The 26,870-nt window shown below is 31.7% G+C and overlaps 1 protein-coding gene across 1 annotated transcript; it reads right to left on the reverse strand.

Annotated features, from left to right (window-relative positions):
• LOC125819415 (putative late blight resistance protein homolog R1A-3) lies at positions 1-25,742 on the reverse strand. Its single transcript, XM_049498848.1, has 7 exons — positions 25,686-25,742; positions 18,653-21,141; positions 2,753-3,131; positions 1,098-1,199; positions 907-1,008; positions 705-828; positions 1-47 (listed from the first exon to the last, which is right to left on the reverse strand). Exons 1-7 carry the CDS (start codon positions 25,740-25,742, stop codon positions 1-3), a joined length of 3,300 nt encoding a protein of 1,099 aa, XP_049354805.1.
• Positions 25,743-26,870: the final 1,128 nt, after the last annotated feature.

Below are 26,870 nucleotides of genomic sequence, written 5' to 3' on the forward strand. Positions count from 1 at the left end.
TTAGCCTCCCGCAGAACACGACATTCCATCTGGAGTAGCACAATGACCTGCAATCAGAAGAAATATGTGAGAGTAACGAGTTATTACTATTTAACGAGTTTAATTAGTAGAATCTGTGAATCCAAGGCGTTGAAGGAGATATTTTAACTACTAAACAAAGTTAAAAAATTACCGATAATAGCTTCAACGGAATTGATTTACTGATGGTCTTCAAAGGAAATTTTAATTGTTCTAACGAATATATAAAAATTCACATGAAACACACGTGTAACCCAGAGACTAGTTAAGCTATATGCACCGATTGTATTTTACCATTTGTTAAAGATTACTAACAAATGCTATAATACAGAGGATTTTAATTTTAATTTAAAATCTTAAAGAGACACAAAACAAACAAGACATATATATATATATATATATATATATATATATGTATGCGTGATCGAGAACTTTACTCTCTAATCCCACAGGTGGGATCTGGGGAAGGTAGGATGAATGCTAACCCTTACTACCTTCTTTATGGGGTTATTTTTAATGTTTCCGAAGCAGACTTGCAAGAATAATATGACAACAAGAGACGAAGCAAATGAGGCCATGTCTGAAGCAATTTTTTCAGAAATGTCGAAAACTAATACAAGGCATGCAATGAACTCTTCTTCACTAAGTTTTATTCAGAGGCCTCCAGCTTGTTGTTTCTATACAACCACAATCCTCTTCTGCTTCCTCTATACCTTTAACCATCTCTACTTCAAAGTTGGATTGACAACTCACAACGAGACGACATTTCTGCTTAGCATAACTGGAACTTAAGAAAGCAAATGTGTTTGTCTGCAAGCACACCAGAAGATTTTCACAAGGAGAGCAAATTTGGAGAAACAGAAAAATAATGACATGAATTTAGTTTACTTTAGTTGAACATAATAATGGGCTAAACAGGAGTTTACCAATCCACCACGTCATGTCTCCATTTTGAAAGCAAGCCCCAAAAATGTGTTCATTTGATCTGATCTGCAAAGAAAATATAAGTTAAAAGTAATATTGGAAAACACATAACATTTGTAAAAGTAATGAAGCATACCTCAAGCATAGAAGTCTACCTCAAGCTTGTCTCCAGTCATTTCTTCAACATATTCCTTAATTTTGGCCCAGACACCACGATCATAAAAAAATGAATATAAAGGGCAAGAATATAAGCAAACCTGTATGGACAAAATTTAATGTCACAAATAACATTAAATCTCCCTACCGGGAAATAAGTTCGAAAATCTCGATATATATGACACTCATCAATTCAATAAAAAGTATGATCTTGTTGTCTCTCCAATTGCAATAGCTATTGAAGAGAAATTACCTTTACGAAAGAGTAAATTAATCGTGAGCTACTCCATCAAAACATTTTTGGTCATCAGTACGGTCATTGTGGCATTAACCGTTCCATTTTTTGGATATGTCATGACATTTACGGACGTGCTTTTGGGCGTTACCGTGTCGATATTGTTACCATGCCTATGCTATCTCAAGTTAAAAAGCCTTCATATTTGGAAGTTATGTTTATTGGGATGATTTTGGTTTTTGGTTCTTCAGTTGCCAAATCTGGAACTTACACTTCTTTGAAAAACATGTCATGTCTAAAAGTGACGGATGAACGGTTTGGACATAATTTGGATGAGTCAGAATGGACTGAATCAATGGGTCGTTGCTCAATCTTGTCCTAAGTTTATATGGACTATAATGAGCTGAGTCAAGATGGGATAAATAATGATTTGTAGCTCAAACCGCTCAACTTGACCCCTCTTTTTTTTTTTTTTTTGAAATATCAATAAATATTATAAACCAAATATTCCCAAACCAATCAAATATTGTGTGCACAAATTCAATTAGGGAATCAATTTGCATAACTTCTATTTTCTGCTAAGCAAGTTAAATTCAAAGCCTAGTGACTTCACCGTTATATTGGGTAAAGTTTAGTTACTTTAATGTGAGAATCAATAATTTTGTGACTTTATTATCAACGAACATACAAAAGAAAGGAAGACAAAACAAATACTATAGGAAGCATGGCAAAACATTCAAGAAAACTACAGTAAAATAAAAACTACAGTACATACTAGTCCTGAATCATTAATTATAAGTTGTAATTGAAACTTTGTGATACTAATTGAAATTCATGTGTAGTAATTGTATTCCCTTTTCATTCATTCATCCCAAGTTGTCATTCTCAAAATACCCCTTCTACTAAACAACTAAGCATTTCAACTTTGAGAATGTACATCTAGACGTATTTATGCGCTATGCACGCCAATTTCAAGTTAGGCATTGGAACTTACTTGTTTCATGCTTTGTGGTAACTGAAGATTACAACTTCAACACGAAAGTTGCACACTTGAGAAGATCTCTAACAATACATAAGATCTCATGGTTATGAAAAGCAAGCACGCATACAATATCTCATATGTTATAATAAAGAACACAAGTGCGTTATTAACCACATTAATGTTATCAATAAACGAAAATGGATATAGAGAAACCGTGTTGGAAGAAGGCATACATACATGTCTTGAGGATCGGTTCATCTTTTGAAGCCTTTACAGGTTGATATGATCTCTCTGCAAAGAACATATATTGTATAAGTTAAAAGTAATATTGGAACAAAACATAACATTATTTCTAAAAGGAAATTTAATGTGTGAAAGAAGTTAATGAATTCGTACTCATACTCACATTTTCTATACCATATACCATTGTAGCATACATCAAGCTTGTCTTCTCCGGTCATTTCTTCAACATATTCCTTAATATTGATAGTAGACTCTATAAGCTGAGGGCAGAACCGTACTTTGATAAGCTCTAATGACGCAATATCTCCAAAACTGTCTGGGATGTCCATAAGCTCATCACATCTACGTATATATAGTTCTTCGAGCACGGGAAAGGATTTCTCTGCATCAACCTGCCATTCAGAAAATTTCACCCTAACCAATGTTAGATATTTGAGATTCTGGAAGGTGACATCTTCCATGTTCCATTCTTTCCCCTCCTCGATGGTTGCGTCTTCTAGACTTAGTTCTTGAAGGTTGGGTAGTCTAGCAATTCTTGACAATGAATCGGATGTCAGAGCGAGCCATTGCAACCTCATTTCTTCAAGCTCGAAGGGAAGCCGTGTGTATATTCATGGAATGAATACCAAGAAGAAGCAGATAAACGGAGTTGTTCAAGTTCGTTAAGGACATCCAATCTTGGAAAACAAATCTTCTCTGCTGAACAATCTGGTAGTCGTTTGATACAGAATCTTAAGGTTTTGAAGATTAGGAAACCTTTTGAAAAAATCCTCCGTGTCTTCTGAACCGGGAAGGTAGAGCTCATATAATGTTCTCAAATTTTCTAACCTTGACTCCTCGGCTAACACAGTTGGTTCGTTGATGTATATATGGATCAAAGAGAGCACAACACTCCATCCGCACATCTCGTAGCTTTGCTAGACTCCAAAAACAAGGCGATAATATCATGTACATATGATACCTTTGAGTTATGCACCACCAGAGTTTCTAGATTGCAGAGGTTTGAAAATGATGGAGGGAGAGCTTTAGCCTTCAACCGAATGATTAAGTACTTCATTCGTACTCATAAATCAGCCCATATCATTTTCCAAATACAAAGATAAGACTTTATCCTAATCCCTACATACAAAACAAAACGTACATTTTGATATTATTTACAAAGAATTTTCGATTCTCCTCTTTGCTGCGCTTGACTTTATTTGAAGAGCGAGTGTAGATTCGAGGCCGATAACGTCCATTCACTGCTCCGCAAGAGGTAAAATCGGATCCTATTCTGACCCTTGTTTTTCTTTTTATTAAAATTTCATTTTTTTTTTGCTTGAAAAAATCATGTTCTAGAGTCCAAGTGTATGCAGATGCGTTTTGTGATAAGTCATGAAGTTATTTATTCTTTTCGAGTCTCAAAAGATATAAACAAACGTTTACTTTGAGTTTTTCATGTCAAAGAAATATGTTTGTAGTTCTTTTCCCCCAAGTCTTTTTCATATATTCAAACTTGTGTTCTTAGTGTTATCAATCTGTGTATATAAAAAATCAGAATTACTGATTTCAATAAACTTTGCAGAAACACGAAGTAACCAAAGTTTAATAAACCAGTAAGAATAGATGAACAGAAATTAATTGACAAAACTAAAATCTGTAATAAACGTACCACAATCTGGAAAAAACAGAATCAGAAAAAGATCAAGTCCACTGAATGCACAGTGTCCCCTTAAGGAAATTATTCCCCTCTAGTATCCGAGGTTTGATTTGGAATATGTCCTCCCAGGATAGAATGATCTCAATCACCAGTGTATTGATACCCAAAACGCTGGTGTCAGCGAACCACTCAACAGCAGTAAAGTACACGAAGAAATTTTGTGCAGAAGAAGAAGAAGAAATCAGAAAAATTCGTAAGGAATAAATCTGAAGAATCAATGTATTTATAGGCAAGAGGAACTGGTTCTGAAAGGTTGCAATCCTTTCAGAATCCACACGACCATTCATAAAAGTTTGCAACCTTTCAAACGGTCATGGCTGTTTCTGAAAGTTGCAACCTTTCAGAACAGTCACTGCGGGAAATTTAAATAAAACGGGAAAGATTTAAATAAAACGGGTCGCGCATGGATCCGAGTCGGGTCGGGTTAATTAACTAATTAATTGAATCGGTTAATTAACTAATTAAAACGTTGGCCATTTAATTTAATTAATTAAATAATTAATTAACTAAAATAATTAAAACAAACTTTGTCCAAAAAATAATCTCTCGATCATTTTTCCAAATCCGAAGCCGAGCGAGCGACGACGACGACGGCGCGAGGGGGTCCCTCTTTCCAACCCTTTTAACAATTAATAGGAGTGTTTCTATATTTAAACTCTCCTATTTTTCTTTCCACCACCGATGAGGGACAAATGTCTTTTCAATAAAGCATAAGAGGACTTTTCAAGTTCTCAACTTTTCAAGTTCCCAACTTTTTCCAAGTTCCTCTTTCATCTTCCCTCAATTTCCCATTAACTCTTGCTACATACCCAACACTTAGAAATTCTCACCTGCCAAAATGAGTGTATGTTTATTTTAAATTATGTACATAGTTGTGTATTACATTATAGATAGATCCTTTGCCTTGAAATGGAAGTTCTATGCGTGTGACGTACACCATATGTTATTCACACTCTTCTACACTCTTTAATTATTATATTATGAATTCTCATAGTTATTACATTAATTATTTCTATCGTTCATCTTTCCTTATATTAACTTTTGATCAATTATTTTTCATATTATTATACTGCCCCTATATATGTGATAACACGGTGTTGTTATTATTCCTTGGACGAATCATGCTTGGTTGAACAAATTGAAAAATTGTTTACAAGTATATGATATGTATCTTTGTTGGGTTTAAGATAAACAAGTGATTATATATATGATTTCATAGATAGAATATATTCTTTAATTTTAATTTTAATTTTTTCGGTAAAAAAAAAAAGAAACCTTTCTTGGTTAACTATGAACAGTCAAATAATCATCTTTGATTTATGTACACAGTAAATCGAGAAGTCAAATAAGAGAGCCAACAAAAAGAACATCATTTATTATGTTATAGCTTATAAAATAAAAATTAATATACAAAAATAGTTCTAAAAAATAAAATGTAGTTGTTCTCCACATGTTCATATGACATCTAGGGGTGTACAAAACCGAACCAAACCGCAAACCGAGTCAACCCGGAAAAAAAACCCGACTATATTTGAGTTGGTTTGGTTTTAACTAAAAAAATCAACTCGAGACCAAACCAACCCGACATTATATATATAATTTTAAACATAAAAATATTTACTTTAATATAATTTTTAAATATTTCTTATACATTTTCATAGTTTTTATCTCTTAATATATTATTTCAAGTTTGAAACTTAGAATTATGAATGAGCCAATAAAAATTATAGTTCACAACTTAGAATTATGAATGAGCCAATAAAAATTATAGTCCACAGATGTTGGTAATTATAATAAAGCTTAAATCAAAATCAAATTAATACTAATGCAAAAAGAAAATCAATGCAACACTAAGAATGACAATAATATTGAATATTTGTTCTTTAGTTTTACATTGGTTTAGACAATTAAAATACATAATCTAATTTTAATTTCCTTTAATATTTAGTCATGTCACTAATACTTATTAAACTTAATTTTAGCATGATTTAGTACTTTTAAATTATGATCATTTTCATTATGACTTGTTAATTTGCAATATTTGTTTTACGCGATTTCATTATTATTATTTTTGTTGGATATTTTAGTGTCATTAATCATATCATATTGTGTTATATTTTTAAGAAACATCTTAGATAGTTGTATTTTGGTAGGACTAAAGAAATATTTGAAGTACAAGTAAATTATATGTTTGTATGAATACTTTACCAGAAAAACCCGAAACAACCCGAAAAACCGAAAACCCCGAAAAAACCCCAAGGTTGAAAAACCCGAGTTTTATTGGTTTGGTTTGGTTTATGAATTTAAAAATCCGACACAAATGGTTTGGTTTGATATTTGAAAAACTCGAACCAACCCGGCCATGTACACCCCTAAATTGACATCTTAAGTAGATTAAGAGGAATACACATGCAAAGCACATCTAGTTAGATGACAAGAGAAATACACAACAAATATCGTCTATAAGGTAATATTAGTGAGATACGACTAATTAAATGATTGAACCTCATCAAATTGAAATAAATATATACATTATTGCACTTAACTAATAAATTTTTTCATTGACCATCTTCATAGGTTCATGTGAATAAGAGATATATATGATGATCCACATTGAACATTCACAAAAGAATCTGCCATATTATTTTGTGCAAAATTTCTTATTCAAATTTTCGCTTAAATTTTCTAAATTGATAATCATGTGCAACGCATGTGTCGAAAAACTAGTTACCTTAAAAGTATGAACTCCTAACTTAAATGTTAAATTACTATAATATCCCTAACTTAGGTTGTGATTTTTTTCGATGAGTTGTAACTTTTCTGATAACTTATGACTTTTTTCAAAGGGTTGTGATTTTTTGATGCGTTATGACTTTTCCAAAGAGTTGTGACTTTTCGAAAGGGTTGTGACTTTTAGAGAAGACACAAAAAACAATTGTTCATACTACCCTTTGTTGACTATAAATATAGGGGTTTCCTCTCATTTTTCAACCACAATTTTTTTTAATCTTCTACTCTTTTTCTTCTTGCATTTTAAAAAAATTCGTGTGATTTATTGTCGTTGAGTGAGTTCGAAGTTTAGCGGAATAGGAGGTACCACTATTCTAATGAAGTAAATTATTCTATCCTGACAGGGTATATTCCTTAGCCTTGAGTACGTAAAACAATTCTAATGATATAACAATTGTGTTTTTGCTTAGTATATACATTAGTATGTAATTTTCCAATTTTGAGGTTAACATAATGTAGGCTGTGTTTGGTATGAAGGAAAATGTTTTCCATGGAAAATGTTTTCCTATTTTCCTGGAAAATAAGTTGATTTTTGACTTATTTTCTCATGTTTGGTTGGTGAGTAGAAAATATTTTCCGGAAAAGATTTTTAGTGTTTGATTTATGAATGAAAAATATTTTTGAGAAATATCTTTTATTTTTGGAAAAATGCATAAGTACCCCCCAGCCTATACCCGAAATCCCAGAGACACACCTAACCTTTACTAAGGTCCTATTACCCCCCGAACTTATTTTATATGTAATATTCTACCCCTTTTTGGCCTACGTGGCACTGTCTTGTGGGCCCAGCGCATGTTGACATTTTTTTCGAGGATAGTGCCACGTAGGCCGAAAATGGGTAGAATATTATGGATAAATTAAGTTCAGGGGAGTAATAGGACCTTAGTAAAGGTTATGTGTGTCTCTGGGATTTCGGGCATAGGCTGGGGGGGGGGGGTACTTATGCATTTTCCCTTTATTTTTACTAGAGTAGAAAATAATTTTTGAAATTGAAAATAGTTTTTAAAAACAAACTTAAATTATTTTGGGGGGGTGGAGGGTGGTAGGGGTGGGTGAAGGGGGGGGTCGAGGGTAGGGGTGAAAAATTGAAATTTTGAAGTTGAAAATATTTTTGAAAAACAAACTTAAAATTTTTTTTTGGGAGGGGGGGCTGATAGGGGGGTGGGTGGGTGGGGGTCGAGGGTAGGGGTGAAAAAATGAAATTTTGAAATTGAAAATATTTTTTAAAAACAAACTTGAAATTTTTTATTTTTTTTGGGGAGGGGGGTGGGTGGGTGAGGGTTCTAGGGGTGAAAAAATGAAATTTTGAAATTAAAAATATTTTTTAAAAACAAACTTAAATTTTTTGTGGGGGGGCGGGGGGAGGGCTGGTGGGGGTGGGTGGGTGGAGGGGCTGGGTAGGACGTGGGTGGGGGGGTTAGGGGTGGGTGGGTGGGGGGTCGAGGGTAGGGTAAAAAAATGAAATTTTGAATTTGTAAATATTTTTTAAAAACAAACTCAATTTTTTTTTTGGGGGTGGGGGGGGGGGGGGGTGACCGGAGAGGGGGGTGGGTGATCGAGGATCAGGATGAAAAAATAAAAATTTGAAGTTAAAAATATTTTTTAAAAACAAACTTAAATTTTTTTCTTTTTGAAGGGGGTTGGAAGAGAGTTTTGGAAAATGTTTTCCTTAAGTTTAGAAGGGAAGTCATTTTCCTTAAATTTCTCTTGTGATGTAGATATATGCTTCTGAATATCTTTTTCAAAAATTATTAAACTTCTCAAGAGTTAGAGAATTGTCACGATTTATTTTTTTGATGTTCAAGACAAAATAATGACTTTATTTAATAATGCTTGCTACCTATGTGATTTAGATTGTCAGAAAGTTTGCTTCAAAATAATTATTACTATATAAACATTTTCCTTTTGTTTTACTGATTTACTATTTCTTAATACTTAAGTATTTTCTACGAAGAAAAGTTTATATGACTTGTAATAATGTCAGTTGAAGTTTGTATTAGTTTAATTTTTATTGTAGTCTAAATTCATTTGTTTTTGTACTATAACTAATTACCAAAAAAAATGTATAGCTCTTGATTGATATTCAGTCAGCACTTAAAGAGCTCTTCTACCAAGTTACAATAGGCAGAAGATCTTTGCAAGAAAAAAATAGGTAGTTTCATTAAGGGAGGATAACTTCTTACTAATTTCACATGATCAAATGCAATATTATTTGATACTCTATATCTTTACCTATTAACTTCATAAACTCAATTATAGCATAATTGTAGTTTATGAATATTAGAACTAGAGAATCCGTAGAAAAAGAAGAATAAGAAGAAGTAGACGAGGAGGAAGAAGAAGAATGAATCTGATATAGAAGAAATTGATTTATGAGAGTTAGAAGTTCTCTCACAATTCTCTCTTATTGATTCATTGAATTAATTGAGTACAAGTATGATCATATATATATACACCTTCTTGAACTTAGTTAGTTAGACCTCCTAACTAACTTTTGGATATATAGTTAGTTATATAACCAACTAACTAACTTATACACTTCCTATTTTGAATATTGACCCAATATAACGTTTCATCCTTCTCAAGAGGCGACGAACGTCATGATTCTTTAAATCATACAGGACAAAGTGACTGAACCATATCATGAACCTTATTTGATATGCGACACATTTTATCATTACCCCTATCTCAAAGGTAGAGAGACTGTTTCTGATACATCTTCGGCTCAAGAAATACAATCCATAGCATGCCGTCCCACAAAAAGGAAGTAATGGAAATACAAGAAACAATAGACAAATAACAAAAATAACAGATAGTAACAAAACAGAAACTATACATACAAATAGTAACAGAATAGAATTAACTGCAACAAAACAATATATTGTGAATCGAGGTACAAGAAACAACAGACAGTAACATACCAATGAGTTGCTTGCTAATTTCTCTGTTTCTCCTTCATTTTCTTTTCCTATTTCCATATATGCAATTCTCAAGATATGATGTAGAACCCAACAATTAATTAGTCTCTAATTAACACCAGAAATATTTAGCAAAATTTGTGAAGAAAGAAAGTCTTAACACCCAATAATCATATCTTAAAGTTGACAAAATGTTTCAAGAAAGAAGTTTAAGTAATTAATTGGCTAAAGACAAACTTGAAATAGAAAGAAGATTTCAAAATTACTCTAATAACTTTTTAATATTCCCTTGTATATTAGCTATGAGTTTTTATTATCAAACATGATATCATGTCTTATTCTTTTATATAAATATTTAAACTTTAAGTCATCTCAAATTCGGCCGCTAATAAAATAGTTGTTAAAAAAGGAACTGTAGAATAGATATTTAGTTAAAAATTAATATAGGTAATTAAACTTTATTAACATAAAAATTGACTATATAAATATTTCCTCAAGGCTTTACGATTAAAAGCACTTGTTCTGACTTTAAATAGAGGGTAAGCTATCACCTCGTAAATTAAACATCTACATTCGTCTCTATTTCGTCAGTTGAACACTTTAATTTACAAAATGATCATGTTATGTTAGCATTTGATGTCCACGACCACGAGACACAATAAGAATGAGTTGAGGCACATTTATCAATAGTATTTATCTGGATTATATATACAAATATTTTTAGAATAATTTTTTAATTACTTAACGAGCATTAAAAGTAATTTAGTAAAAAACCACTTATTTTATTAGAAAATATTTTCACATCATAGCGGAACATACAATGGGAATCAGACAGCAAATTATGAAAGTCTCAAAACAATGAGATACTCGATAAAAATACTTATTTTTGACGGGCTTAAACAATGAGAAATTAGAATTCATTTGAACCTTATTCGACAGAAAATTACACTATATACAATTATTTTTTACATATATGTAGATGTAGTAGGTATTGGATTCTCTTGATTTTTTTTCCAAATATTTAGTTCTTTATATTTTATAGTCTATTAGTGAAAATCTTGACTCCGTTATTGATGGTGCAATTCCCATAGAATTTTGTCGATTTCTTTTGTTGTATTTTTAAAAGTCCCCCTCAGCCCTCGTTATTGAACGATAACAGTTAATAAAAATACAAATATTTCTATATATAAACAATATATTAATCGTGTAAGATTAGTCCCTTTAGTTTTTAATATATTTTTTTCTTTAATAAAAGTTAGCTAGTTAGTCAAAATTTGGAATGCTTTGTGTTTACGTCTTCTCTTATATTTTATTTGAAAAAACACAAAAGCAATTTGTATTAGGTGTAGAACTTACTTATATTAATTAAGCATTAAAGTTAATTAAACACTTAATTGACTTCGTGGTTCATTCCCTATTAACAATTTTCTTGCAATTTAAATTACCTAACATTTGGTAATTTGAATCTTGCAATATTTTATTTATTTTATGTTATTATGTCCCTTTGGTTTTTAGTTACTTTCTAGTTCCTACGTGACTTTTTGTTCTTGTGAAAATGGAAATTGGCTGGCCGAACAATACATATTCGTAATTATTTTTTTATTATTGCTACTTTATGTAGTTATTCTTTTTTTTTTAATTTACTTGATCAATGTTAACTTGGCACACCAATACCAATTAAAGGTATATTTTATTAAAGTAATATTATTAATGATGCTTTAAAACTCTAAATTTATCTACTACACTACAACAAAGAGACATTTAGTGACAATAGATTTTCCTAAAATATTGTTGCAAAAACATTTAGCAACAATTGAGTCATTGCATCTAGAGTCGTTAAAGCCTTTAACGATATTTATACAGACTGCTAGTTATAAATACTCATATTTATTTCTGTCGCTAAATATAATATAAAGACAATTATATTATTGCCGCTAAATAACTATCGCAAAATCCTTTGTTCGTTGAAGTCCTGGTAAATACCATACGATAAAATATACTCTAATAAAATTTATTTGATTTCAGAAACTGAACAAGTAAATTGAAATAACTATATCCAATATAGGGGCTACAATACTACTTATTCAACTTTCACTCGCGAGTCCCAACTAAAACACTTTAATATATCTGCGTATATATTATGAAAATTTAACAATAACAAAAAATATACATTAACCTTATAATAAGATCTTCTTAATTAAGTTTAAAGAAGGCCATTATAGGATTATACACAATTTCTTTAGCATTTGTACCAAAAACAAAGTCAGCATATGCATAATCTTCTCTATTATTTGGTATATTTGACATTATGTATTGTGGAGGATTTGGTTGACCATAGTGCTTGTTGTTTTCTTCATCATTTCCATAGTCAATTTTTTCTATAGTCCCTTTACTTGTCACTATCCCCCCCACCCCCACCCCACCCCCCCAACCAAAAAAAAAAACAGTCCGTCAGTAGCTAAGCTACAATTTTTATATATTGTGTTGCTTTTTAAACTATGAGTGAATTGCTCATAAAATACAAATGATGAGAAGGTCAAATTTAATTTTTTGCGTTGAGTTATAACATGTCCCTTCCCACGTAAGGGATTTGTCACTCTTTAAATTCCATGTCATAGAATATGAAGAGAGAGAAAAATTCACATTTTTTTTCATTCCCAAGTTGTCACATTCTTAATATACCCCTTCTACTTACTTTTACTAACAACTAAACATTCCAACTTTGAGAATGCACATCTAGATCATCATTGTGTCTCGTGAAAACCCGACACTAACATGACACATATATTATGGAAGGTGTCTAGATGATCATTGGAGTGTTCAATTGACGCAATGGAGACAAGTTCAGGTGTCTAGATGTGCATCCTTAAAGTTTGAGTGTTTAGTTCTCAGATGAAGAGGTGTCTAGCAATGCATTATGTGCGCCAATTTGAAGTCGCACACTTGAGAAGAATCTAATAATACATCAGATGTCATGGTAACGAAAAGCAAGCACACATACAATATCTCATCCGTTATAATAAAACTTATTATAGCTGGGACTGTTTAGACCACAATGTTATAATAAAGAACACAAGTACTGATAAACAGTTATTAACCACAATATAATGTTATCAATAAACGAAAAATGGATATAGAAAAATCGCGTTGGAAGAAGGCATACGTGTGTTGAGGATCGGTTCATCATTTGTATGCGCTAGCTCGATCTCTCTGCAAAGAAAGCTTCCATGTTCCATTCTTTCCCCTCCTCGATGATTGTGTATTCTAGAATTAGTTCTTCAAGGTTGGGTAGTCTAGCAATTCTTGAAAGTGTATCGTATGTCAGAGCGAGCCCTCTCAACTTCAGTGTCTTCAAGCTCAAAGGGAAGCCATGTGTATATTCACCGAATGAATCCCAAGAAGCAGATAAGTGGAGTTCTTCAAGTTCGTTAAGGACATCCAATCTTGGAAAACAAATCTTCTCTGCTGAACAATCTGGTAGTTGTTCGATACAGACTTCAAGGATTTGAACATTAGGAAACCATTTGAAAATATCCTCCATGTCTTCTGAACCGGGAAGGTAGATCACATATAATGTTCTCAAATTTTCTAACCTTAAATCCTCATCTAACACAGTTGGTTCGTTGATGTCCGGATCAAAGAGAGCACAACACTTCATCCGCACATCTCGTATCTTTGCAAGACTCCAAAAACAAGGTGATAGTACCATGCATGATCCCTCCAGGTTATTCACCACCAGAGTTTCTAGATTGCAGAGGTTTGAAAATGACGGAGGGAGAGCTTTAGCCTTCGTCCGAATGATTAAGTACTTCAAATGAACGAGCATACCGATTTCATTCAGCAAAGAATCTGTCAATGTTATGCCCTTCAAATCCAAACTTTTGAAGTACTTTTGACTCTTGTAGGAAAGACAATCCTTAAACCCATAAATCACCTTCAGAGTGAGGAGGTGTTTAGCATAAGGATTCTTCTTTTCTGGATTAAACACCACAAAATTTTCTTCCAAATCAAAGAGACGTTGATCATAACGAATGATAATTCCTCGTGCCATCATACCAGAAGAAGAAAACGGAGCGTTTGAACCTCCTATGAAGTCAAACAACTTTTCCTTTCTAGATTTTATATAACAAAATTCATGCACAAGATCATGAATTTTGCAAATAGAATTATCGAAAGGTATTACCAAGCTACTGGAAATTAACTCATCCACTACTTCTTCTGCACTTTTCATCTCAATCTCTGCTCCACAAGTCCTTGAACAAACAAATCTTTCAACTCAGAAATCCATAATATATCTGTGTCCTTTGGATAACTTGCAAGGCAAACCAAACACGGCTTTACGTGATCTGACAAATGGTCATAACAAATCCCACTTTTGGAAGGTAAAGCATTTCCTACCAAAGGTGACTTCATAACTCAAGACTTGAACTCGAGACCTTTCATCCATCTTTTTATAATAGAAAAACAACATAACCTTAAATTTTCTTTTACACCTTTAATGAAATGTTATACAAACACAAATTTCAAAAGACCTTTTATTCTTAAGATTTATGTCTAGTCAAACAATACCACATAAACTGAAACCGGACTAATAGTACATGTTATCAATAAGATATTATTACCTTGGGAAATTGGCTCCTATCCTTCATGGAATTGCATATTGTTGGAAAAACAGTATGACCACAATAACAAAATGTATACATACTTATTGCACTTATCAATCCATCCCATCTCCAAATCACACCTTTTTCTTCAAATCCAATACCATCAATTGCACCAACCCAAAATATTGAAAAAACCAAAACAATTGAAGCCAAAACTCCACCAATAGAAACATAAGCCAATAAACCTAAACTTTTTAACCATGTTGTTGGCAATATTATAATAGCAACTAATAAAACAAAAACTTCCCTTCCAACAATTTTAACACAACCAACATGAATTTTTGCATTTGGGAATAATTTTTGCAAATTGTCACCTTCTTATATGAGGAATTTAATTGCAACAAAGTATAGTTCAAGATATAAGAAAATTGATATCAAGATTCTTCCTTTGTTACCAAAAGCAAATTCACCAATATCAGGATATGTCTTAATTGATGGTGAAACACTCATGCAATTTTGCAAAAGTAATCCTGTGTAACAACATATAATTGCTAACAAAAAAAGTAGCATCAAACATAACCATCCTCCTTGTGAAAGTGCATAGGGTACTGATATTATTCCAATACCTATATGAAAGAAGAAAAAAAGAGTTCAAGTTTTATGTATCGAGTTACTGAATATTTATACAGTCAGGTCACTTATAAGGTGATTACTGATAAATTTATCTATGTGATCATAAGCATAGGTAAGATGATAGAAATAATAATAAGTAACTTGTTATAGCATGTTGACCAGTACTAATAACGTACAAAAATATTTACTATGTCAGTGCATATAATTTCAATTAAAGTACTATACAATTACATATTAAGTGAAATTCCATAAGTGGGGTCTGCAGAGGGTATATATTTGGTGTATATACGCAGCCTTATCCCTACCCTATGAAGATGGAGAGGTTGATTCTGATAGACCCTCGACTCAAGTAAAGCATAACAAAACAAGAAAGAAAAGAGTATACCAGTAGCACCAACAAATAATACAATAACCGAAACAAAGGAAATAACATGTAATTTTTACCTGTATAAGAAAGTAGGCGGAAAATATTAATACCACTGACAAGGGAAACTAGATAGCGCGATTATCTACTAGCCTTTTTACATTAATTTTCGACCTTCATATCCTCCTGTCTTGGATCATGTCTTCGATAATATAAGTGATTATGACTTATTTCGACTTTTGGATGTGTCTTGAAAACAACAACAACAACAACAAATAATGAGATGTTTACCTGATAATAAATTAATACAATTGAAGCATGTTCTAAAGAAAAGAGGTTCCTTTACTAGGCTCCAGAATTTGTGGAATCTGATTTTGTGTTTCAATACTCTCCACACTATGGGATTCCATATTTTTTGAGTGTCACAATTAACACCAAAATGCTAGTTTATATATTGGGTTTTGGCAGATTTGTCTAGAATAAAATTATTCTTTATATCTATATGTTTTTAGTTATTAATTCAAAACTCAATAAATAAAAAGCTAGATTCGATCTCAAACTCATACATTCATAGGTGATGGTGGGTTCTGCTTCTTATCTAGGGAGGGGCGTTTAGCCACTTGACTCCAAGGAGAAGGGGTAGAAAAAAAATATTTTTTACTGATAATTAATTAACGGCAATAGCTTAATTGACGCTAAATATGCATTTTAGTTAAAGGTATAATTAGGTTTTTTTTAAAAATATTTCTAAAACCTATAGCGATATTAGGTCTCTAATGACAATTAACTAATACCGATAAAACTTATCATTCTTTATTAATGTGTATATTTATTGCTTATAAAATTAGATGTTTTAATTCAGCAATATATAGTTGATCAATTGTTTTAACTGTTCGACTTTTGTAGTGAAATATTGAATATTAAGGATCCGAAAATTAATATGTAAATAATAGTTATCTACGTATATCCATCGAATAAAATATCTTTTCTATCAATGTTACCTAGTCTATAAAATATATACTACAAGTGCTTATAAAGTAATAAGTTGAACTTTTTTATTAAAATAATAACTCAATTTACACATGCATACACTTCCTAATTTAATTATAATAAAATAATTTGCATCCATTAACGAAGTCCTTTAGAATCTTATATAAAATTAAAGTCTCAATTAATATATGAAGTTTTTTTGTCTAATTTTGGAATCAACCCACACAATTTTGCACGAATCTTTATTATAATGTGTATATTATATTACTATAGTACTAAACTTTAACATTAACAAACAAGAATGGATTCTATCGATAAGGCACAATACATAAATGAATTGATTTGTATTACACTATATATATAAGATGGTATAGGCACTCAACTGATTTGTATTATACTATATATAGAACACATTATGTCAGGTAGGATGTTTACATCTATTTTACCCAAGGTTAAGTGTCTACTTGTGCACACCTAAAATTAAAGGACATAAATATCAGTTGAGATCAAGTTAAAAGACACGTTTATATATTATATCTTCCTGAAATGTGAATCCAAAAGAATAGACTTTGGAGAAAGGAAAATCCACATATAGATTCTTTGTGTGCACTTATTTTCAAGAATCAACAAATGCGACGAGCTCGACCCAAAGGTAATGTTTGTAATTTTTCAATAAGGAAAAGCATGATTGACCAATAATAACTCAATATAGGTTTACAAGTGAGATTCAAAGAAAGAAAAAATATACGCAAATTTTATTTTTATTTTATTAAAATAGAGAAATTATTTTTAATAAACCGTCAGCTCAATATATAGAATGAAGGTATGCAAAGATACACCAACTCAAAGTCATAATGAACCAATGTATGTTTTCTTAATTGAGCATTCTTTTAGTTTATTGTGAAAATAGCGAAATTTATATGAAAATTTTAAACGTTAAATTGTTGAATGTACACAATCTATAGATAAAAGTTGAAATTCCTAACATTTCAATATCCTGGACGCTCTGAGCATTGTCAAAATTAATTTTAAGAGTAGAATAATTTTTTTAATTAATTATGTCTTAATTAATATGTTAAATATAAAAAGTAAAAGAGAAAATTTATTTTTGGAATAATAGATCGAAGTAAAAATGAATATTAATTTTTATCTTAAATTTTCTACGACAACATTTATTTATATAATTTTTTTTAATTTCTCATTCGGTGTTATATTAGAGTCTAACTAAATTTGAAGGATCTAACACTCCCTAACAAAAAAGGCTCCATCCCAAAAGAGACTCAGTCGAATCTAAAATTTCCGATCAAGGATAAATAAATACTTATCGTAAATTTATTTTAATAGGGAGGAAAAGACAAAAGAAAGAAGAAAATAAATGGTAATGAAAATTAAAGCACGCATGCATACAATATCTCATTCGTTATAATAAAGTACACAAGTACTGATAGCTAGCTAGCACTGTTTAGACTTGATAAACAGTTATTAAACGAAACGGATATAGAAAAACCTCTTTCGGATATAGAAAAACCGCGTTGGAAGAAGGCTTACATGTCTTTAGGATCGTGGTTCATCATTTGAAGCCTTTACAGGTTGATATGATCTCTCTGCAAAGAACATATATTGTATAAATTAAAAGGAAATTTAATGTACGAAAGAAGTTAATGAATTCGTATTCATACTCACATTCTTTATACCATGGACCATTGTAGCAGTATACCTGAAGCTTGTCTTCTCCAGTCATTTCTTCAACATATTCCTTAATATTGATAGCCGACTCTCTAAGCTGAGGGCAGATCCGTACTTTGATAAGCTCTAATGACGCAATATCTCCAAAACTGTCTGGGATCTCCATAAGCTTATCACATCTACTTATATATAGTTTCTCAAGCACGGGAAAGGATTTCTCTGCATCAACCTGCCATTCAGAAAATTCTACTTTAAGCAATTTTAGAGATTTGAGTTTCTCGAAGGTGACATCTTCCATGTTCCATTCTTTCCCCTCCTCGATGATTGCCTCTTCTAGATTTAGTTCTTCAAGGTTGGGTAGTCTACCAATTCTTGAAAGTGTATCGGATGTCAGAGAGAGCCATCGCAACCTCATTTTCTTCAAGCTCAAAGGGAAGCCATGTGTATATTCATGGAATGAATTCCGAATAGAATATAAACGGAGTTCTTCAAGTTCGTTAAGGACATCCAATTTTGGAAAACAAATCTTCCCTTTGAGTTGTCCGATACAGACTTCAAGGTTTTGAAGATTAGGAAACCTTTTGAAAATGATATCCTCCGTGTCTTCTAAACCGGGAAGGTGGAGCTTAGATAATGTTCTCAAATTTTCTAACCTTGAGTCCTCGTCTAACACAGTTGGTTCAAAGAGAGCACCCCACTTCATCTGTACATCTCGTAGCTTTGCAAGACTCCAAAAACAAGGCGATAGTACCATGTATGATCCCTCCACGTTATACACCGATAGAGTTTCTAGATTGCAGAGGTTTGAAAATGACGGCGGGAGAGCTATTGCCTTCGTATGAATGATTAAGTACTTCAAATGAACGAGCATACCGATTTCATTCAGCAAAGAATCTTTCAATGTTATGCCCTTCAAATCCAAACTTTTGAGAAGCCTCAAGTGTTTTAGGTGACTCTTGTGGGGAAGATAACTCTCATAGACCTTCAGAGAGAGGAGGTGTTTGACATAAGGATTCTTCTTTTCTGGATTAAACACCGCAAAATTTCCATTCAAACGAATTGTAAATCCATCAAAATGAATGATAATTCCACGTGGCATAAGATCCGACGAAGAAGAAGAGGAAGACGGAGCTTCTAAACCTTCTATGAAGTGAAGCAACTTTTCCTTTCTAGATTTTATATAACAAAAGTCATGCACAAGATCATGAATTTTGCAAATAGAATTATCGAAAGGTATTACCAAACTACTGGAAATTAACTCATCCACTACTTCTTCTGCACTTTTCATCTCAATCTGCTCCACAAGTCCTTGAGAAATCCACAAATCTTTCAACTCAGAGATCATTATATCTTTGTCCTTTGGATAACTTGCAAGGAAAACCAAACACGGCTTTACGTGATCTGACAAATGGTCATAACTTAATTGTATAACCTTCGCCACTTCCTCTTCATCCTTAAAAATAAAGGAACTCAAATTATCGAGAACTTCATGCCACAAAGCCTCTTTCTTTTCCTTCCTTGAAATGACTCCACCGATTAGATCAAGTACTAAAGGAAGCCCATCACACTTTCGAGCTATCTTTTCTCCAACATCCTTTAGTTCATCAGGGCAACGCTCTTCTCCGAATACCCTTTTCTCTAATAACTCCCAACTTTCTTCTGATCTTAACAATCGAAGATAAAGAGGATCACTGTGGCGTTTTCCATGCAAAGCCACTTCCTTTTTCCGACTTGTTAAAATCACTCTGCTTCCTTTCCGAAATTCAGGAAAAGGTCTTGTTAGCTCATCCAATGTTGCAGTATCCCACATGTCATCCAAGACAATAAGATACCGCTTTCCACATAGTCGTTTCCGCACCTTATCAGCAACGTCAACATCCTCACTGAATCTTTCTTTCAAACCAATAACTTGATTGAAAATTTTCTGCAACAACTTTTTCTCATTACGTTCCTGGTCGACTGTGCACCAAGCACAAATGTCGAAATGATCAACAACGGACTCATCATTATACACTCTGAAAGCCAAAGTAGTTTTTCCAATCCCTGGCATGCCAACTATGGAAATGACATCTATCTCATCTGGTCCGCTGGTGAGCTTCCTAATTAGCCACTTTGTCTCCTCCTCAAAACCTACAAATATTTTACCAACTGTACTAGATGAGTTTCTTTCAACCAGCTTGTTGGGAGCGTTTGCAACAATAATACCGCTGCTCTTGGGGATCTTCTCTTGTACCTCTTTTTTGACAAGCCTGATCTTTTCTACGGTATCAGGAAGTATGAAGATGAGCTGTAATAGACCATGATCTCGGGCAAGAATTGAATGAATGGCATGTTCCGCCTCATATGCCACATCTACAACACGAGTCCAAAGATCTCTATGCAACTCTTGCTCAACATACCCGAACAACGATCTTATGATTTCCAGGTCTTCTTTCACCTGCTTAATTTCTTTTGTTATCAAAGCAACTGAAGAAGCATTGGAATTGACCAAGTCTTTTAAGTTTGTGAGTAGAAGAGTCATGAAGAGCGGTCCATCACTCATGGGGAAGCAAAGCTGAGACAAGTCTGCACGGGCTTTTAAGAAATCATTCTTGAGATCTTCCTTGAGGAGTTCAATATTTTCCAGCAAGTTTAGATTTGCATCACTTGCTTCATTCATATTCTCTTCTAAGTTGCGAACAAGAACGAATACCTCCTTGGTAAGTTCTCTAACACGTGCCAAGAGAACAAACAATTTGTCATGACGAATAACGTCCTTGGGCACATCAGTAAGAATAATCAATGGGAACTCTATCATGACATGAAAGTTACACGTTGAAGCGCTAGGAGTAACAGCATTAATAACCATGTGCTCTTGTAGATGAATCAGAGATTCTCTAAGAATGTCCGCAGATGATACCTGCTAATAGACCAAATGTGTATCAAAATCTTCAGTGCCACAAATTCGCCATGATAACGTAAACATACATGTAAAGGGCCTTCTTAAACATAACGACAACAACATATATATCTAGGGAGGTGGTGTGTACGCAGACCTTAACCCTACTTTTGTTTCAAATAAAACATACTAGTAAACAACAGCCACATACTCGGCAATTCTCATCTTACTTTATCAACAACAACAACAAATGAAACAGATAAAAATACTGCTATGAGAACTCAAAGAGCAGTTCTTTAATAAAATATCATGCTACTCTAGATGTAATCAAAGCAAGATTAACAAAATAAACAATCATCCAAGCCAATACAACAACAACAACACGAAGTCAACAACATATTCAGTATAGTCCCACGAAGTAGGATCTGGAGAGGGTAGAGCGTATGCAAATCTTACCCCTAACTCAAAGGTACATAACTGTTTCTGATAGATCCTCAGCTCAAGAAAAATAATCTTAAGCATGCAATCCCAAAAAGGAAGTAACAAAGATACAAGAAACAACAGAAAATAACAAAAATAGCAGATAGTAACAAAACAAAATCTACAACAAAACAATATACTAATCGAGGTACGAGAACATACCAATGAGTTGCTTGCTAATTTCTCCATTTCTCCTTCATTTTCTTTTCCTATTTCCATGTATGCAATTCTCAAAATCTGAACAATTACTCTACTATAAGTCTCTGATTAACACCTAAAATGTCTAGAAAATATTAATATGTAAAGAAGAAAGTATTAACACCCAAATATTCTTCAATAATCATACCTTGAAGTTGACAAAATAGGACAAAAGCAGTTGAAATAATTACTTGGCCAAAGACAAACTTGAAAGGCCAAAGAAGACTTAAAAAATTACTCTAGTACTCCCTCCGTCCACCTTTAATTGTTATATTGCGTTTTTCGAAAGTCAATTTTTTGCATATTAATATGATAAAAAAAAATACATCATAAAATGTTAGTCAAAGTTATTTGACTCTAAAAATAGAAATCATAACAATTAAAAGTGAACGGAGAAAATAATTTATATTCCCTTATATAAATTATTATTTCTGAACATGATATCGCATAGCACTTTTTCTATTTTCAAATATTTGACCTTTTAATTTATAAATTACTTTAAAAATATTATAATAAATTAATAATTTAAAAAATATATGAAAAAAATTAAATTTTAAAAAAGCAACTCATTTAACTCTCGAAATCCGAATACAATCCCAGGGTGGAGGCAGTAGTACACATTATCATCTTAGTCTTTGTAAATTAATTATCAACTTCAAGTCTCTGTAATAAATTAATTATCATCTTCAAGTCTCTGTAATCAGTTGTGGTAAATATAATATTTTACACTCCACTTGTTTTGAGATTACCTATAAAAAAATTCTTTTTTCTTTGGGTTTGTAAACTTCCCTGTCTGATTCCAACTGGATGTTCTTTTTGGGCGTGCTTGGTAGGGAAATAAAATATTATTCTAAAAATATTTGTGTATAAGACGTGAAAGTTGAGTAGTGGGTGTGTGGGGCTACGCGGATGAGGATGATGATGAGGTGTATTGAAAGTAGAAAAAGGGTATAATTTGTTTTTTTTTCTAAAAAAAAAGTCATTAAGCTGTCTCAACTCATCCTCCTGATGCTTATTGCACAACACATAAATTTTAAAAAGTGTCAAGATAATCATTTTGTATTAGTGTGTAAATGACTTTTCATGCAATTATAGGGGTATCTTGTGTCTTTTTCCCTTGATTAAACAATTATAAGATGATAATGTGTAATTTTGACCATGAGACTAAAAAGAAAATATTAAAAAATGACTAGTCTAAAGTAGTCCTGTGAATTGTCTTTTTATATTGTCTAATTATTTCTTCTTTCTAGTAGTACCAATAAATAATACTCCAATTCTCAATTCCTTTAAGCACTTCTCATACACAATTTTTTTGAAATATATCAATTTTTTACAATATGATTGGTCAATTTTTTTTATTTAGAAAAATGAGTTTTTTATTTAGAAAAATAAGGAAAATGATTTTTATAATAAAATCAGGAGAAACAAGTTTCACAAGTGACATTCTAAAACACCACTTATTTTGAAACAGAGGGAGTAACACCTCACTGCTCAAACCAAATAGGAATCATAAAATTGCATGTTTTGACTTTTAAATGGGCTAGTCTTAAACTTTTGTCTTTTAACAATCAAATTTATACTTAACAAGATATAAGTTTTTTAGCAACTGAAATTATATCTCGATATAATTTATAAAATATTATTATACGAAAATATAAACTTATCCTCCTCGAAAAAAAATTATTCAAAAGTGCAAATGACTAAATAGGAACTCCACCTAGTGAGACATTATTAGTGGGCTTATCTTAATAACTTTACAACTCTCTACTGAAAAGAAAAACATTATTAGTCATGTCTAGAGGTGACAGATGAACGATTTGGACAAAATTTGGATGGGTCAGAATGGACTGAATCAATGGGTCATTGCTCAATCATGTCCTAAGTTTATTTGGACTATAATGAGCTGAGTCAAGATGGACTAAATAATGATTTGTAGCCCCTCTTCTTTTTTTTTTTTTAAATATCAATAAATATTATAAACCAAATATTCCCAAACTAATCAAATATTGTGTGCACTAGGGGTGTACATGGCTGGGTTTGTTCGGGTTTTTCAAATATCAAACCAAACCATTTGTGTCGGGTTTTTGAATTTATAAACCAAACCAAACCAATAAAACTCGGGTTTTTCAACCTCGGGGTTTTTTTGGATTTTTTCGGGTTTTTCCGGTAAAGTATTCATACAAACATATAATTTGCTTGTACTTCTGATATTTCTTTAGTCCTACCAAAATACAACTATCTAAGGTGTTTCTTAAGAAAATAACACAAAATATGATATGATTAATGACACTAAATATCCAACAAAAAAATAATAATGAAATCGCGTAAAACAAATATTACAAATTATTAAGTCATAATGAAAATGATCATAATTTAAGAGTACTAAATCATGCTAAAATAAGTTTAATAAGTATTAGTTACATGACTAAATATTAAAGGAAAATAAAGTTAGATTATGTATTTTAATTGCCTAAACCTATGTAAAACTAAAGAACAAATATTCAATATTATTGTCATTCTTAGTGTTGAATTGATGTTCTTTTTGCATTAGTATTAATTTGATTTTGATTTAAGCTTTATTATAATTACCAACATCTATGGACTAATAATCTTTATTGGACCATTAAGAATTCTAACTTTCAAACATGAAATAATATATTAAAAGATAAAAAACTATGAAAAAGTATAAGAAATATTTAAAAATTATATCAAAGTAAATATTTTTACATATAAAATAAAATTTTAAAATTATATATATAATGTCGGGTTGGTTTTTTTTAGTTGAAACCAAACCAACCCAAATATAGTCGGGTTTTTTTTTCCAATACCAAACCAAGTCAAACCGAACCACTAGTCGGATTTTTTTTTCGGTTTGACTCGGTTTGCGGTTTGGTTCGGTTTTGTACACCCTAGTGTGCACAAATTCAATTAGGGAATCAATTTGCATTTCTATTTTCTAATAAGCAAGTTGAATTCAAAGCCTAGCTAGTGACTTCACCGTTATATTGGGTAAAGTTCAATTACTTTAATGTGACAATCAAGAATTTTGTGACTTTACTATCAACAAACATACAAAAGAAAGGAAGACAAAACAAATACTATAGGAAGCATTATGAAACATTCAAGAAAAAGAAACCGTAACAACAACAACATAGCGTTATAAACCTTTATATGTAAAATAAAAACTACAGTACATACTAGTCCTGAATCATTAATTATAAGTTGTAATTGAAACTTTGTGATACTAATTGAATTTCATTCATTCCCAAGTTGTCATTCTCAAAATACCCCTTCTACTAAACAACTAAACATTCCAACTTCAAGAATGCACATATAGACACCTCAACTCATAATATATTGTGGCTCGTGGACATCCAACGTTGACATAACACACTCAACCATAGAAGTACACCTCAACCATAATAAATTAATAATTTTAAAATGGAAGAATTAGGTTAAAAAAATGTAACTCATTTAACTCTCGAAATCCGAATACTATCACAGGATGGAGGCAGTAGTATGCATTATCATCTTAGTCTTTGTAAATTAATTGTCATCTTCAAGTCTCTGTAATCAATTGTGGAAAATATAATATTTTACACTCCACTTGTTTTGAGATTACCTATAAAAAAATTCTTTCTTTTTTTTGGTTTGTAAACTTCCCTATTTGATTCCAATTGGATGTTCTTTTTGGGTGTGCTCGGTAGGCAAAGAAAATATTATTCTAAAAATATTTGTGTATAAGACATGAGAGGATTTCTTTGCATGCAATCCCAAAATGGAAGTAACGAAGATACAAGAAACAACAGAAAATAACAAAAATAGCAGATAGTAACAAAACAAAATCTACAACAAAACAATATACTAATCGAGGTACGAGAACATACCAATGAGCTGCTTGCTAATTTCTCCATTTCTCCTTCATTTTCTTTTCCTATTTCCATGTATGCAATTCTCAAAATCTGAACAATTACTCTACTATTAGTCTCTAATTAACACCTAAAATGTCTAGAAAATATTAATTTGTAAAGAAGAAAGTATTAGCACCCAAATATTCTTCAATAATCATACCTTAAAGTTGACAAAATGGGACAAAAGCAGGTGAAATAATTACTTGGCCAAAGACAAACTTGAAAGGCCAAAGAAGATTTAAAAAATTACTCTATAGTAGTACTCCATCAATATTTTGCATATCAATATGATGAAAAAAATACATCATAAAATGTTAGTCAAAGTTGTTTGACTCTAAAAAAGGAAACCATAACAATTTAAAGTGGACAAAGGGAATAATTTATATTCCCTTATATATAAATTATTATTTCTGAACATGATATCACATACAACTTTTTTTATTTTCAAATAATTCACCTTTTAATTTATAAATTAAGTGAAAAATATTATAAATTATAATAAACTAATAATTTAAAAAAATATATGGAAAAATTAGGTAAAAAAAAAGTAACTCATTTAACTCTTGAAATCCGAATACTATCACATGAGGGAGGCAGTAGTATACATTATCATCTTAGTCTTTGTAAATTAATTGTCATCTTCAAGTCTCTGTAATCAATTGTGGAAAATATAATATTTTACACTCCACTTGTTTTGAGATTACAATAAAAAAATTCTTCTTCTTTTTTTTGGTTTGTAAACTTCCCTATCTGATTCCAATTGGATGTTCTTTTTGGACGTGCTCGGTAGGAAAAGAAAATATTATTCTAAAAATATTTGTGTATAAGACGTGAGAGTTGATTTATTAAAATAAGGAAAAATGGTTTTTCTAATGAAAGCAGGAGAAATAAGTTCTACAAGTGACATTCTAAAACACCACTTATTTTGAAACATTGGGAGTAACACCTCACTACTCAGACCAAATTAAATAGGAATCATAAAATTGCATGTTTTGACTTTTAAATAGGTTGGTCTTTAACTTGTCTTTTAACAATCAAATTTATACCTAACAAGATATAAGTTTTTAGCAACTGAAATCATATCCCGGAATAATTTATAAAATATTATGATACGATATATAAACTTATCCACATAAATAAAGAGAAAGGGTAAAAAAAATG

Source organism: Solanum verrucosum, unplaced genomic scaffold (genome assembly GCF_900185275.1).
Source record: "Solanum verrucosum unplaced genomic scaffold, falcon-dt-bn FXZP01000255.1, whole genome shotgun sequence".
Lineage (NCBI taxonomy): Eukaryota > Viridiplantae > Streptophyta > Magnoliopsida > Solanales > Solanaceae > Solanum > Solanum verrucosum.